General features: G+C 39.7%; 1 protein-coding gene across 3 annotated transcripts in view; it reads left to right on the plus strand.

Moving 5' to 3' along the window:
- Positions 1–11,864, plus strand: part of LOC101858607 — a gene marked incomplete at its 3' end in the record, with an annotated part of 14,117 nt that extends 2,253 nt beyond the window's left edge. For all 3 annotated transcript variants that reach the window (XM_005093000.3, XM_005093001.3, XM_005092999.3), the window contains 3 exon segments: positions 5,324–5,508; positions 7,481–7,666; positions 9,895–11,864. In XM_005093000.3, the coding sequence (XP_005093057.1) occupies positions 5,349–5,508; positions 7,481–7,666; positions 9,895–10,868 (1,320 nt within the window). In that variant the 5' untranslated portion in view covers positions 5,324–5,348.
- Between the last annotated feature and the right edge of the window lie 746 nt (positions 11,865–12,610).

Consider the following 12,610-nt stretch of genomic DNA (forward strand, 5'->3'; position numbering starts at 1 on the left):
AGGCCTATATGGTGGACAACTAGGCTATATATATATTATATATATGCAGATTTGTTTGGTTTCTCAGTGGAATAATCACAATTTATAGGCCAAAGAAGGCGGGAACTTTTTGTGAAATACAGTCGAACCTGTGTAAGACGGAATCGCAAGGGAGCCAGAAAAAAATTCCGTCTTAGACAGGGGAATTTAGGGGGAGATGGGCGGGGGGGTTCAAAGGCCCAGCCGGTGGGATCAAGGATCGCTTGTCGACCGATCGGCAAGCAGTGGTCAAAACTTCACACCTCTCAGCTGCTATCCTCTCTGATAATGACATGCGTCAGTCTTACTTGTCCAATTACCACCAGTGTTTGCCTTTCATAGGACCACTGTTTGACCTTTTAAAAACAGAAACGTTTGAACATCTCCTTTGCTTCCACCCTTAGCCCCACCCATCGGTGTAACAAGCACAGTCAACCAATGCCACCCTTCATTGCCATCATATAACAACGATTTGAGAAACTCTTTCCTCGGCTGGCGTATGATCAGAGCGGCAGGCATTGGTCAAACTAATTTCACACCTCTGGCTTCTGGGTACCCAGGAAAGTTTCCGTAGTGGCGCTACTCGAGCACTCTCACGGACAGTCTTGAGATTTCACACCCACACTACACTGACCATCTGCATTGCTCAGGGCCCGCATGATGGGGTAGCATCTACCCTCAAATTGCACCCCTACTCCCCTTTCTCACCCAGCCGCATTACCATAGCATTAGTTTAGAGCCGGCGGAACCAAACTTGAGAGTTTTGTTTCAAATCAGGGCTGAGCGGGCAAAGCATTTTCCGTCTTAGACAGGTGAAATCATCGGAAAGGAGCGGATTTTACTTTCTGTTTCCGCGCTGGACAGGTTTCCGTTTCATACAGGTAATTAAAGAGGAATAAATCAAGGGGGGAGTGGGGAGATTCCGTTAAGACAGGTTTCTGTTTTACACAGGTTTCCGTTAAGGCAGGTTCGACTTTATATGCATGTCTAAATTCAGGAAATGAATAAAATCAAAAATCGGGTTCTGTCTTGGGGACCTATCTATCTTTTTGCAGTTTTCTACTCTGTAGCTGTCGTAGTTTAATGGGAAAAGTGACACATGTGTTTCCAAGTTGCCAAATATATAATAGATCTAGATATAATATATATATATGAGAGGCTTTGGACATGTTTTACTTTTGGCACCACCATTTTTCCTTCAGGAACAATTTAAGCCAAAGAAAAAGGTTTCACTGTTGTAAGCCATTTGAGCATCACCACTTGCGAAATCAGCTTCATGAATCATCGCATTGTACCACATATGGTTATCATGTCTGAGGTACCCTAAGATGTCTGAAACCTCCTCACTCTGGGGGGAGGCATCGGACAAACGTGAAGAAAAACTTTCTGACAACCAAGGGGGTGAACATATCAACGTATCATATATCATATTTGAGAAGCAAAACTTCGACACAGCAGATACGACCTATACTTTTACCTTTAGTTTGAGGTGTGGGAATGTATTTCACTCTCACTGAAATCGTAGAAAACAGTTATCAGTTATCCAACGATGTCTATAAACCAGTCTGCTTTTATATACACCTTTGTACATGTACGCGTAGACTAGGAATCTCAGAATCTCTCCTTATCATTGTAAAACAGAGCTAAATGGTCAAAGTGATACCCCTAATAACAAGCTGGTTTTCGCAATAATAAACAGAGATGAAAAGTGTTTTTTCCACGTTATTTTCAGAGTCTGTCAACGTCTGGATTTGGTGAGAGCACAGCATTAATGGAGGTGCTCCATTTACTAAGCTAATTATCGCTGTTTCTCTCTGAGCTATGGCCTCTGGTTCGAATCCAGATAGGTGTATTCTTGAACATGGACTGTTTGAAGGGTTTTCAATAGTATAGTTTTCCTGGCTTCTCACGTCCTGACGGAGAAGGAAGTAAAATAGGAGATCCGTCATTCCATATACCTGACAGTCAGAGTGTACGAGGAGGCGTACCACAACAAATTGAAAACGACTAAAGGAAACAAAGTCTGCAGATTAGAAACAGTAAATCAGGATTTTCTTTATGAAAAGAGCTTCCAGTGTTGCACTTTGTTTGAGCTTTTGAAGATGAAAACCAAATGCTCTTGAGACTTAAATGAGAAAAGAAACATCAACAGGTGCCATTTTAGCGGCAAATTTATAGAAGCTGTTTAACGTCTTTGTTCAGCCTCAAATTGATGGAGGAATAACTGGTGTCTTTTTACGAAGGCCAAATTTTTCACCGGTGGATAGATGAAAGCATTGCTTTCTTATCAAATTTTCATAACAAAGACACTCATAGTTGTCCTCTTTGTCTTTCTTTGACACCGTTTTCCTGACAAAGTGGACACACTTGGTGACTTCCTAATAATCCCAAAAGTTTGATAACAACAAAAGGTACGTTCTTTAGGTTCCTCGGGAAGGGTGCCACTTTCGAACCAGCACAGAGAAAACTAGTTCTTTTCGGGTAGATTTGGTTCATATGCCATGTTTCTGGCATGATTATATTGTTCGCCATGAAATATGATATGTGAGGCATAGTGGTAAAATATCAGGTGCTCGTCAATATAATGAAATCGAAGATATCGACATTTTTCCTCCAGTCTGATATAATTGTTTTCTAATTTCTGTTTTTTGGTTCAACACCTTTTTTATGTCCGTTTAGAAACATATTTCTGTATGGACTTTACTAAAAATCATTGATTAGAGGCTCAGCATGTAAATTTTCAGTTTCTAAGGACTATAATCATCCTTTGGAAATCACCATACTTTGGCGACCATTTTCTCACTAATTTTACCTCTGAAACCAGGCAACCCCGACCTCCTTCAATCGCAAATATCTCGACTTCTATTAAAGATAAAAATTTATTTTTTCATCTCAAGATGGTCAAATAAATAAGCTTTAAGATGATACCAATAACTCGAGATGTCCAAAATGTTGGGTAAAAAGAACATCCTTGAACATTTGGTCAAATTCTCCGAGAGTTTTTACCCCCAGAGGGTCATTAAAAAATTGTACAGTCTTTTGAATGAGTATCTCTTAAATACATCAATGTCTTCATACTGTTTAAAATTTTTCTTTCAGGGTAGATTTCTTCACATTGCACATAGCTTTTGCACTACGCAAAGACTATGAGTCATTAACAAGTGCATGAATGGCGAGTTTCATCGTTTTGTGAACTAAAATAAAAGGCTCTTTTCTTTTTGGGGCTCTATATATTTCCTTGACATGGTTCAGTGTGGGAAATACGACAACAACAGAAGCAGATCTAGATCTATAGTTTTTAAAATTCAAGTTTTGTAGAAACTCTGATTTCTACTCAACTACTCTTACATTAGGATTAGTTGTCAGGAGACTTCGGACAGTGAACAAAGTCACCCTACCCGTTGTACGAAGTCTTCCTACAATGGGGTAGTGTAAGAAACATGTTCATGAAACAGATTTCATGAAAGCTAGCTTTAATTTTATGAATTTGGCACGTAACAGACATCCTAAAGTAAAGCACTGATACATATTTCTGGGAAAGGATTGGTGCTCTGCAATGAGGTGCTAACCTTACAAACTGAGGTGTGAAAACTTGGACACACACTTGCCAAAAACACAATTTCCTACTGAGCATATGCAAGGTTTCACTCCGTGAGGTTATAAAAACACAGCAAGCTAAGCCTCTCATTGCACGTTATTTGATCCAGTGTCAATATATGTACTGTCAATAGTTTAGCGAGAATTGATGTGTCCGAAGCCTCCCGTGTCCGAGACCTCCCCGCTCTCCCCTTATAATGTATATATATATATATATATATATATATATATATATATATATATATATATGTATATATATGTAATGCACGCATACACACATGCATTTAACGCACGCACACCCAAACACACACACATTTATATGTATATGTATCTACATACACAGTCGAACCTCTTTTGTGTCATCCCCATTATAAATGACAGGCATGCTTACTGCCAGGTTTTGCCATTAAAAAGGAATATATATTCGTATAAACACACTTATTGCTCCTTCTGAGTTGTACGGTCCTTGCAAATGTTAACTTACCCTGTTAGTGCTACACTGATAGTGAATTGGCCAGTAGAAGTACATGTACATACTGCAAATGGTGTGCAGTACTGAATATTCTTCCTTTTTCCCCGCATATTACCCAGTGAACTAGCAGGGCTTGTTGCTGATCTGCCCCCTCCCCGCCCTTGCCTTGTAGATTTCAGGGAGCATGACTTTGACATGTAGCAGCTGTGTTCTGGTAGAACATTTAATTTTCAATTTGATTTTGCACACGCGCGCGCGCATGCACAACACACACTCAAACAAATGCGGAAAGAGAGAGCTAACACACACACAAATAAATGCGGAGAGAGAGAGAGAGAGAGAGAGAGAGAGAGAGAGAGAGAGAGAGAGAGAGTGAATGAGAGAGAGAGTGAATGAGAGAGAGAAAGAGAAAGACAGAGGGAAATAGAGACGGAGAATGCTCTCAGCTCTAAATTAATACCACTTACCAACAAAAAGACACTTTTAAAATACAGATCACACAGCAGAAATAATCCTCATTGACTTTGGGCAGTTGGGGCTATAAATTTAAGAGGACAGCTAATTATCATTAGTACCACGTTATACCAAAGATACTGCACCCTACTATCTTTGGTTATACTGCCTGTCCCCGCCTCGTCTATACTGCCAACTTCATGCTCATCCCAAGGTTGATGGTATGATGAAGATTGACTGTAGGCCTGTATACATATAGTATATATTTATATATATATATTATTACACCACACACATTTAAGAACAATTGATAGTGGATGCATGGTGCCCATTTTTTAATAAACCAATTTGTTATGGATGAAGACTAGTATTTATGGGTAATGACAGGTTTCTGTATGTGACAGATTTAATTTCCTCTAGCCTATAGATTATTTCTTATTGCATTCTATCGACTTGTGTGTGCTATCGGTAAACCGGTGACTGAGCTAGATGATGAAGCAGCACTCAGAAAAATATTCGTACTCTGGAATTTGAGTACATATTATAATTGGGCCACCTTCAAGATGTTCAATTATTGTGACATCACTCGAAAAAAGTCTCTATATCTACCTAATGTACCTGTATGTGCCGAAGGAATATGCTGCAAGAAAAGAGTTCGATTTTTTAAAAATCTGAATGTTCAATACATTTCATCAATTTTTAAATGTTTTAGTGTGTATGATTAATGGAAAGTCTTCAGTGGGTAAGATTTTTTCATGTATTATTATTTCCAATTATCTCCAGATATTTTTCAAACATCAGTGCAGTTATGGGTATTAGGCCATCGAATCTCAGACAAATGCTCGGGGATCAGCCCTCCAAGGAGAGATGTTACCCCGTTACAAGTTATCTCCCTTTCAACAAAAACCTATGGCCTGCTGGAGCACATGGACTTCTGACAGACTTTCATGTACTGCCGGAGAAATTGCGTAAGAAATAATTTTTTAGCTGTTTTTGTTGATTTTGTCCTATTTTTTTCCTAGTGATGTGTGTGTGTGTGTGTGTGTGTGTGTGTGTGTGTGTGTGTGTGTGTGTACTTGTTAATGTATTTATCTGGATATCTGTCTTCCTACTTGTCTGTCTACCTACTTGTCTGTCTATCTGTCTGTCTGTCTGTCTGTCTGTCTGTCTGTCTGTCTGTCTGTCTGTCTGTTTGTCTGTCTGTCTGCCTGTCTGCCTGTCTGTCCGTCTACATACAATGGCATCTGAAAAAAACTTGAAAGTGTATTCACCCAATCATCATGTTAAAGCCTTGCATTACCCACTTATGCAGCATACCAATTTAAAGCTAAACAAATTTTGCATGATCCTGTGAAATCAAAGAAACTTAAAAGTGTGTTTGTGTGGGTATTAAAGTGCGCCAACATTGGTGGAGTGGACATGATTTTCATATCAAATAAGAAGAATTTTTTTTCCTGGCAATAAAGGATATTTCATTATGATAGTTTGAAACTGATTGGAAAATAGAGTAGTCACAAATATCATGCAAAACTTGGACTTAACATTACACGTGCTCATTAGTATTTTGTTAAGAAGACATTGGTTCTGTGTAGATCACAATCCCTTTGTGCATGGACTGTCTTAAATTTTGGGCATTATTGTCTGTCATTTCACTGTAAATGTCATGGAGAGTTACCAAGAAAGTGTCTGAACTGGGATCAAAGTCGTGTTCCTTCAGCTGCTTTTTCATATATCTGTAGGATTCATATCGGGGCTATTTACAGATGACGCCACTCCATCGATGGTATGATTAGTCTTTCCAAGAGTTGTTTAAAGATGTTGGCCCTGCGAGAAAGTGCTTTGTCATGTATAAAGGTGTCTGCTTGAATGACACCATACGAAAATAAGGATGTGACGTAACGTTTCAGCACTTGCATGATGAACATGAAGACATTTAAACAAAGCCATATGTTGATTCTCTCAAGTGGGGTTTTGTTCATTCCAGCCAGACCACTCCTAACCCATGGCAGTTTTGTGGTCTCTGTTCCTCAGTGACACATGGTTTTGTCCTAAGGCTAACAAAAACAATTTATGCTCAAAAAGGTTTGATGCTCTACGCAAAACCAAAGGCTTGTAAACGAAATACTAATGTGTACTTTTAATATTAAGTCCAAGTTTTGAGTGGTATTTATGACTGTTCTGTTTTTCAATCTGTCTCAAAATATCATAACATCACTTAGTTCGTTTCAGAGACAATAATATTCTCCATTCAATTGATATGAGTCCATTCCACCAATGTTTATACTCTACAATACAATCGTGAGCACACTATTACGTTTCTTTGATTTTATTTACGCTTTTTTGCCAAGCTTGATTTTTTAAGGTTAGTTTTGAGAGATTATATCTATCTCTGATGACTCTTATCGCATATAAAAAATTAATGTCAGATGATGCAGAATTCATTGAACTTTAAATTGGTATGCTGCATGAGTTTGTAGTGCAAGGCTTTATTAATATAATGATTGGGTGAATACTTTTTCCAGTTTCTTTTGGATGCCACTGTGTGTGTGTGTGTGTGTGTGTGTGTATGTGTCTGTGTGTGTGTATATGTATGTGTGTGTGTGTGTGTGTGTGTGTGTGTGTGTGTGTGTGTGTGTGTGTGTGTGAGCATAGATAGAAATAGTGGAATGACACTGCTTTCACTTGAATATTTCATTGCTGCCTAGATGACTTTTGAATAGGTATTGGCTAAAAGAGTTGTTGTGAAATCATGTAAGTTTTTAATCACTGCACAATAATACACGAACTATCACTTTGTCATTTATGATAAAGTGTGGCTTAATGAACACCTCATAACGTCAACATAATTTTAAATTGTTCCTTTTTTTCTTACTATCAACAATTTTTTTTCCTCTACGAACATCTCATGAAAGAGACATTGCATTCCATCCTTGTCCACAGACCGTGCTGTTGATGACTCCTCCTGGTTTTGGTGGTGCGATGCACAGTTCGTTCCCTTCAATGATGGCCATCTTTTTGCCACTGCTTCTGCATTTCAACCTCGTGCAATGCACCACTGGATTTCTCAACCCCGCATACCAAATGGGAGAGTTCTTCTGTACAATATTGAAAACCCTGACAGACTTCGTGAGTTGTTTTTGTTTTTTTCGCAAGCCATTTTTTACAATCTATTCTGTTGAACGTAGAGCACGGCTGTTAGAAAGCGGTACTTTAGTTTGCAGGCAGCCAGCGCGCTGCACCTTGTAATCTGACCCCGGTCACCGGGTCATGAACTCGTGGCCAGGGGAATTCCCCGTGTCCCGCTAACAGCATTGTTCATTTCATTTTTAGGACAATTAAACTCTCAAAATACGCCGATCTGTGACTTTATTGTCATTTTATTTTGCCTGTTTGGAACAAGGGGGAACCTCTGTACTTACTGAGAAAGATGCAAAATTGTATGAAATAACGATAAATATATATATAGCGCTCCAAAAATGGCTCATATTTTACCATTGCCCTTTGGCGTGAATATTTTTAAATCTAAATTCCAATCAAACAAGACTTAATCAACCCTTCAATTTCACATAAAATACACCAGAAATGGTCAAATATCAAAACTCACTTTGCTGTTTTTGAGGGAAGTCCATGGTTTTGGAGTAGTGAAGAGTTGATTGCAGTATCACCTTTTTTTTCTTTGTCGGAGGCACGTTGGATAATAGTTTTGGATTTGACATGACGGGGTAAGATTGCATGACAACTTTCAGCTGTTGTTCGATATTACGTATCCCAGCTCATCTTATCTCTAGCTTTGCCACAGAAGCATGGATCAGTACACCACCCTGTTTCCCATGTAAAGCCAAACCAAACCCATATGCTTGTATCCACGGGATGCAGTGGTTTTTGAGAATGTGGTGTTTGGGAAGTACCTTTTCACTAGAGTGTCTCCTGTAGAATGACATGTAAGTTTTGATGCATGTTGTCAAAGTGTGGTATTCCGTCTTTTGACACTGGTTGGCCGTGTGAGATGTGAATATGAACGTCCCGAAACGCGTTGTTTAATGATTGAATTTTTCTATGAGAGTGTAAGCCGTGTCAATTATGTTTTGGTTGTGGGTGTTTTCTACTGTTTCTTTTACAATAAATGCCGTGAGGTCTTTATAAACGCGACTCAAAATGTATTTGTGGCAGTGATTGCCAATGAAAGAGCGGCCGTGATATACCTGCGGTGTGATGTTGTGCGAATCAAGTATGCTGTCTAAATGAGAACAGATAGGGCCAGTCCTAGGGTTAGGGGGTTCATGCTCTAACTCCGACAACCTGTCTTCTTTCTCCGTCTGTTGTTTTTGAAAGTTAATTTTCTCCTCTTCAGAGTCAGAAAGTACATCGCAACCTTCTAAATGTCTAACCTCCCCATTTAGTTCCTCCCCACAACTCCATATGTCTTATCTTGTCCACGCAAGCTTTACAGATGGTTTTTTGAATGTACTGTCTGTGAGTCCATTGTAATGCTAACACCTAAGGCAAACAGAGTGTCCGACGCAAATTTAGAACTCTGCAGGGGTCGCCTTTTCTGTGCCTTCTGCTTGATTGATAGTGTTCAGCCACCACCAGTTCTGAAATGTTCGTGCAGCTTTTGAAAAAGCGAATCCTCTATATGTTTCTCCATTTCTTAACTGGGCTAAAATATTCCCAAAAAGCGATGAGAAGTGTTGGAAAAATAACGCGGTATTTAAGAAGAAAAATGAAAGATCACATGCGAGTGAATCACAGGGGAGGGGGTACCCTTTTTTAAAATATCATATAAAATCACACATTCGCTTCCCACAAATAACATTTGCTCACACGGTTCAAGTATTGCTGTCTCAAGTGAAGCAGAGAAATCTGAGTGAAAAATCTGAGTTTGGCTTTTGAGATAATTAACTCCAAAATGGAATATAATTTAAAATGCAACATTAGATGAACAAAACACTTGTACTGCAAAATGCGTAACTGCTATAACACCAGTGAGATTTCCGGAGCGAAAGTGGGATCGTCTTTTTAGTCTTAAAATGATCTTTAAAATGAGATGATAAACAGGCTTCTAGATTTATCAGATTGGGAGAAATAACGAGGGAGAGTGATACGAAAATTACCAGAACCGAGTTACGCAGGCACAGCGGCGGGCATCGCTATCGTCACGGTTGTTAAGCACGGGAGTGGCACACTGACACCGATTTATTACCTTCACCCGGGAGGTCAGACTGGGGCTCGGCCACCAACTAAAGTACCACTTTCAGTCGCATTTTAACAGCCGTGAGAGATGTAAGAATCTGAAGTATATACTAAGTGCAAGACATTTATTGCTAACAAGCGCGTGTTGTCTTTGTTCTCAGGGTGCGAAATCTTCAGCCGCACTAGCTGCTCGGTTTTCCCCAAGATGCAGCCCCACCCGCTGGGCCAGCTCATCTGCTACTGCGGCACTGGGGAAGTGGCGGTCCTGGCATCAGATGCTGACCCCGTCTACTCTCGCTCCCGAGACCTTACAAATGCCGTACATGTTTACTGTGCTGTATCCAGTAATGGCATCTTCCTGGCGTGTTTGAAGAGAGGGATGGGTGTCTTCTTCTTAGAGACCCACATTTTGGACGTCAGTCTCATAGGTGCTGACAGCGTACGCTGTCATAACCTCTGCCCAGGTTTTTTGCCTTCTAAAACAAGGGCAGACAATGTAGCATGTAAGTTTTCCCCTGACTGGAACCTCATTGCAGTGAGTGGTGCTGGGGGCTATCTTTTTATGGTGGGACGTCGCAAGATGGACTTGGCGATCAACGTTTGTCCTGACTTAGTGGACGATGCTCTTTCTGCCGCTCAAGCTTTTGACTTTAACCCGTGTTTTGACTGTGAAATTATCACCATTGGGACAGCCAGCAAGAAAATACAGATTGTTGATATAGAAAAAGAAGAGATTCTTCTGTCAGTCGACACAGAAGAACATATAGACTGCATAACCTACAGCACAGATGGTACGATTTTAGCTGTGGGCTTTCACAATTTTGATATTCACATTCTTGAGAGTGATGAACTAACCTGTGTCCACTCAATCCCCATGTCGGAACTGTGCCAAGACCAAACTCAGCGTGTTTATCCGTACTATCCGGCTGTGCATAACCTGAGCTTCTCCCAGAATGCGGAGCATCTGGTCAGCACGTCATGTGATGGTCACCTTCGACTTTGGAGGATACCCAGACAGTTCTCACTTCAGGAGCTCTGCAGAGACCGCATTTTGTCTTGTGTGCCCATCAGGAAAGTGAAAAGACTGAATCTTCCCCAAAAAATCAAGAACTTTTTGGTTTACAAGTACAACTGAGGTCCTTTTTGCAAGGGGCAGCTATGTTTGTGATGCTGTTGTCGTTAAAATTTTGTTGTATTGAACACAGGTTGAAATTGAATGTGATGCAGCAAGCCAAAATAGTTTTCTTGTCATGCATATTGAACTCCAGCGGTTATGGAAAAGCTGTTTGAGACAAGAAAGGGGGAAGGGAGACAAAGTTAATTGTTCAATTTTTGTGCAAGGTAAAATCATTTCAATTTTTAACTGATTCATTGATAAGGGGGAATAAGTTTACGCTACATAAAGGTGAGGAAGAAGAAATTAAAATGTTTATTATCCAGGCTAGGAAGATGTAATTTTTACTACAGTATTGAGAAAAGAAAGAGGAAGTTATCCTCCTAAAGTCATAATGTTAAGTAGAATACAATGAATCTTACATCTAAAAAATATGTCGGGTCCATCCTCCAATTTTGTTGAATCAATGAAATCAGTGTGAGACTAACATAAATGTTTTAGATCAGTAATGCTTGGGGAATGTTTGTTCTAATGTGTCAGGATGCAGTGCTATGATAGCAAAAAATATCAGGTTTATTTTTTGTGTTTGTTTCTAGTTTCCTGATTTAACTGTGGTTTGGTGGTAAAAAAGACACATCTTTTCTTGACACAATTTTGAATGTGTTTGACTGACCCTAACTAAAGCTAAGACTAAGGACTGAACTGATAGTGAAATACATGCAGTCTCTGCCTTAGCTCATACTGTGTGGGAGGACACCCTGCTCAAATGTTTGCTTTTGGAATATACAGTCAAACCTCGTTATACTGCCAGCCTTGGAATGGGCCTGAAGTTGGCGGAACAGCGGGGCTGACGATTCAACAGGAGTTCCTTTTTTGTATAGCCCAGACTGCCCAATGTCAAGGATCATGATTCTGCTGTGCGATCTATATTTGAAAAGTGTCTTTTACTTGGTGATATACATGTACATGCACTTGTATTCAGAGCCAAGTGTCTTCTCTCTCTATATATATATTTCTGTCTGTGTATGTCTCTCTCTCTCTCTCTCTCTCTCTCTCTCTCTCTCTCTCTCTCTCACTCACTTTCTCTCTTTCTGTTTTAGCCTGTTTGTCTATTTGTCTGTTGTCCATTTGTCTGTTTGTCTCTCATTATCTCGAGAGGATCTGAGAACCCTTTACTTTTAGTTTTGACGACACGATTTATTCGTTAAGCTGCTGAACTCATAACCGTAAGGCCGAAGGTTCAAATCTGGGTACATTCCCGAAGTTGTTACTTAGCAAAGACCTTTTACTAACCATACCCAGGTGGGGATAGGTACCCGGATACAACTGTGAAAGATTCTGTGAGTATGTTACTATTTGAGGGCCTGCGAAAGTTTCCACCTTAGCTAATAACGGATAAATGAATGAAAGAAAGAATGGCTAAATAAATAAATGGGTCAACTGATCGGTCAATGAAAATAATAATAGGCCTAGATCTACAGGGATAAAGAAGGAACAAAGGAAAGCAAGACAAAGTTAAATAAATGAATAGATAAAGAAAGAAGAAAGAAAAAGAAGAAAGAAACAAAGAAAGAAACTGATCAAGAAGTCAAATAAATGAAAAAGAAAGAAAAAGCAAAGCAACAATCAGGATTCCTCTAAAATGTGTCCAAGATTTATTGCACTCAGAAGCACTGAACGAAGGTTTCAGGGGGAGAAAGGATTCCATAGACTTCCAATCTACTCTTTTTTCAGACCAGACATGCTGAAGTTGTATCCCCCCC

Source organism: Aplysia californica, unplaced genomic scaffold (genome assembly GCF_000002075.1).
Source record: "Aplysia californica isolate F4 #8 unplaced genomic scaffold, AplCal3.0 scaffold00056, whole genome shotgun sequence".
NCBI classification, from domain to species: Eukaryota; Metazoa; Mollusca; class Gastropoda; order Aplysiida; family Aplysiidae; genus Aplysia; species Aplysia californica.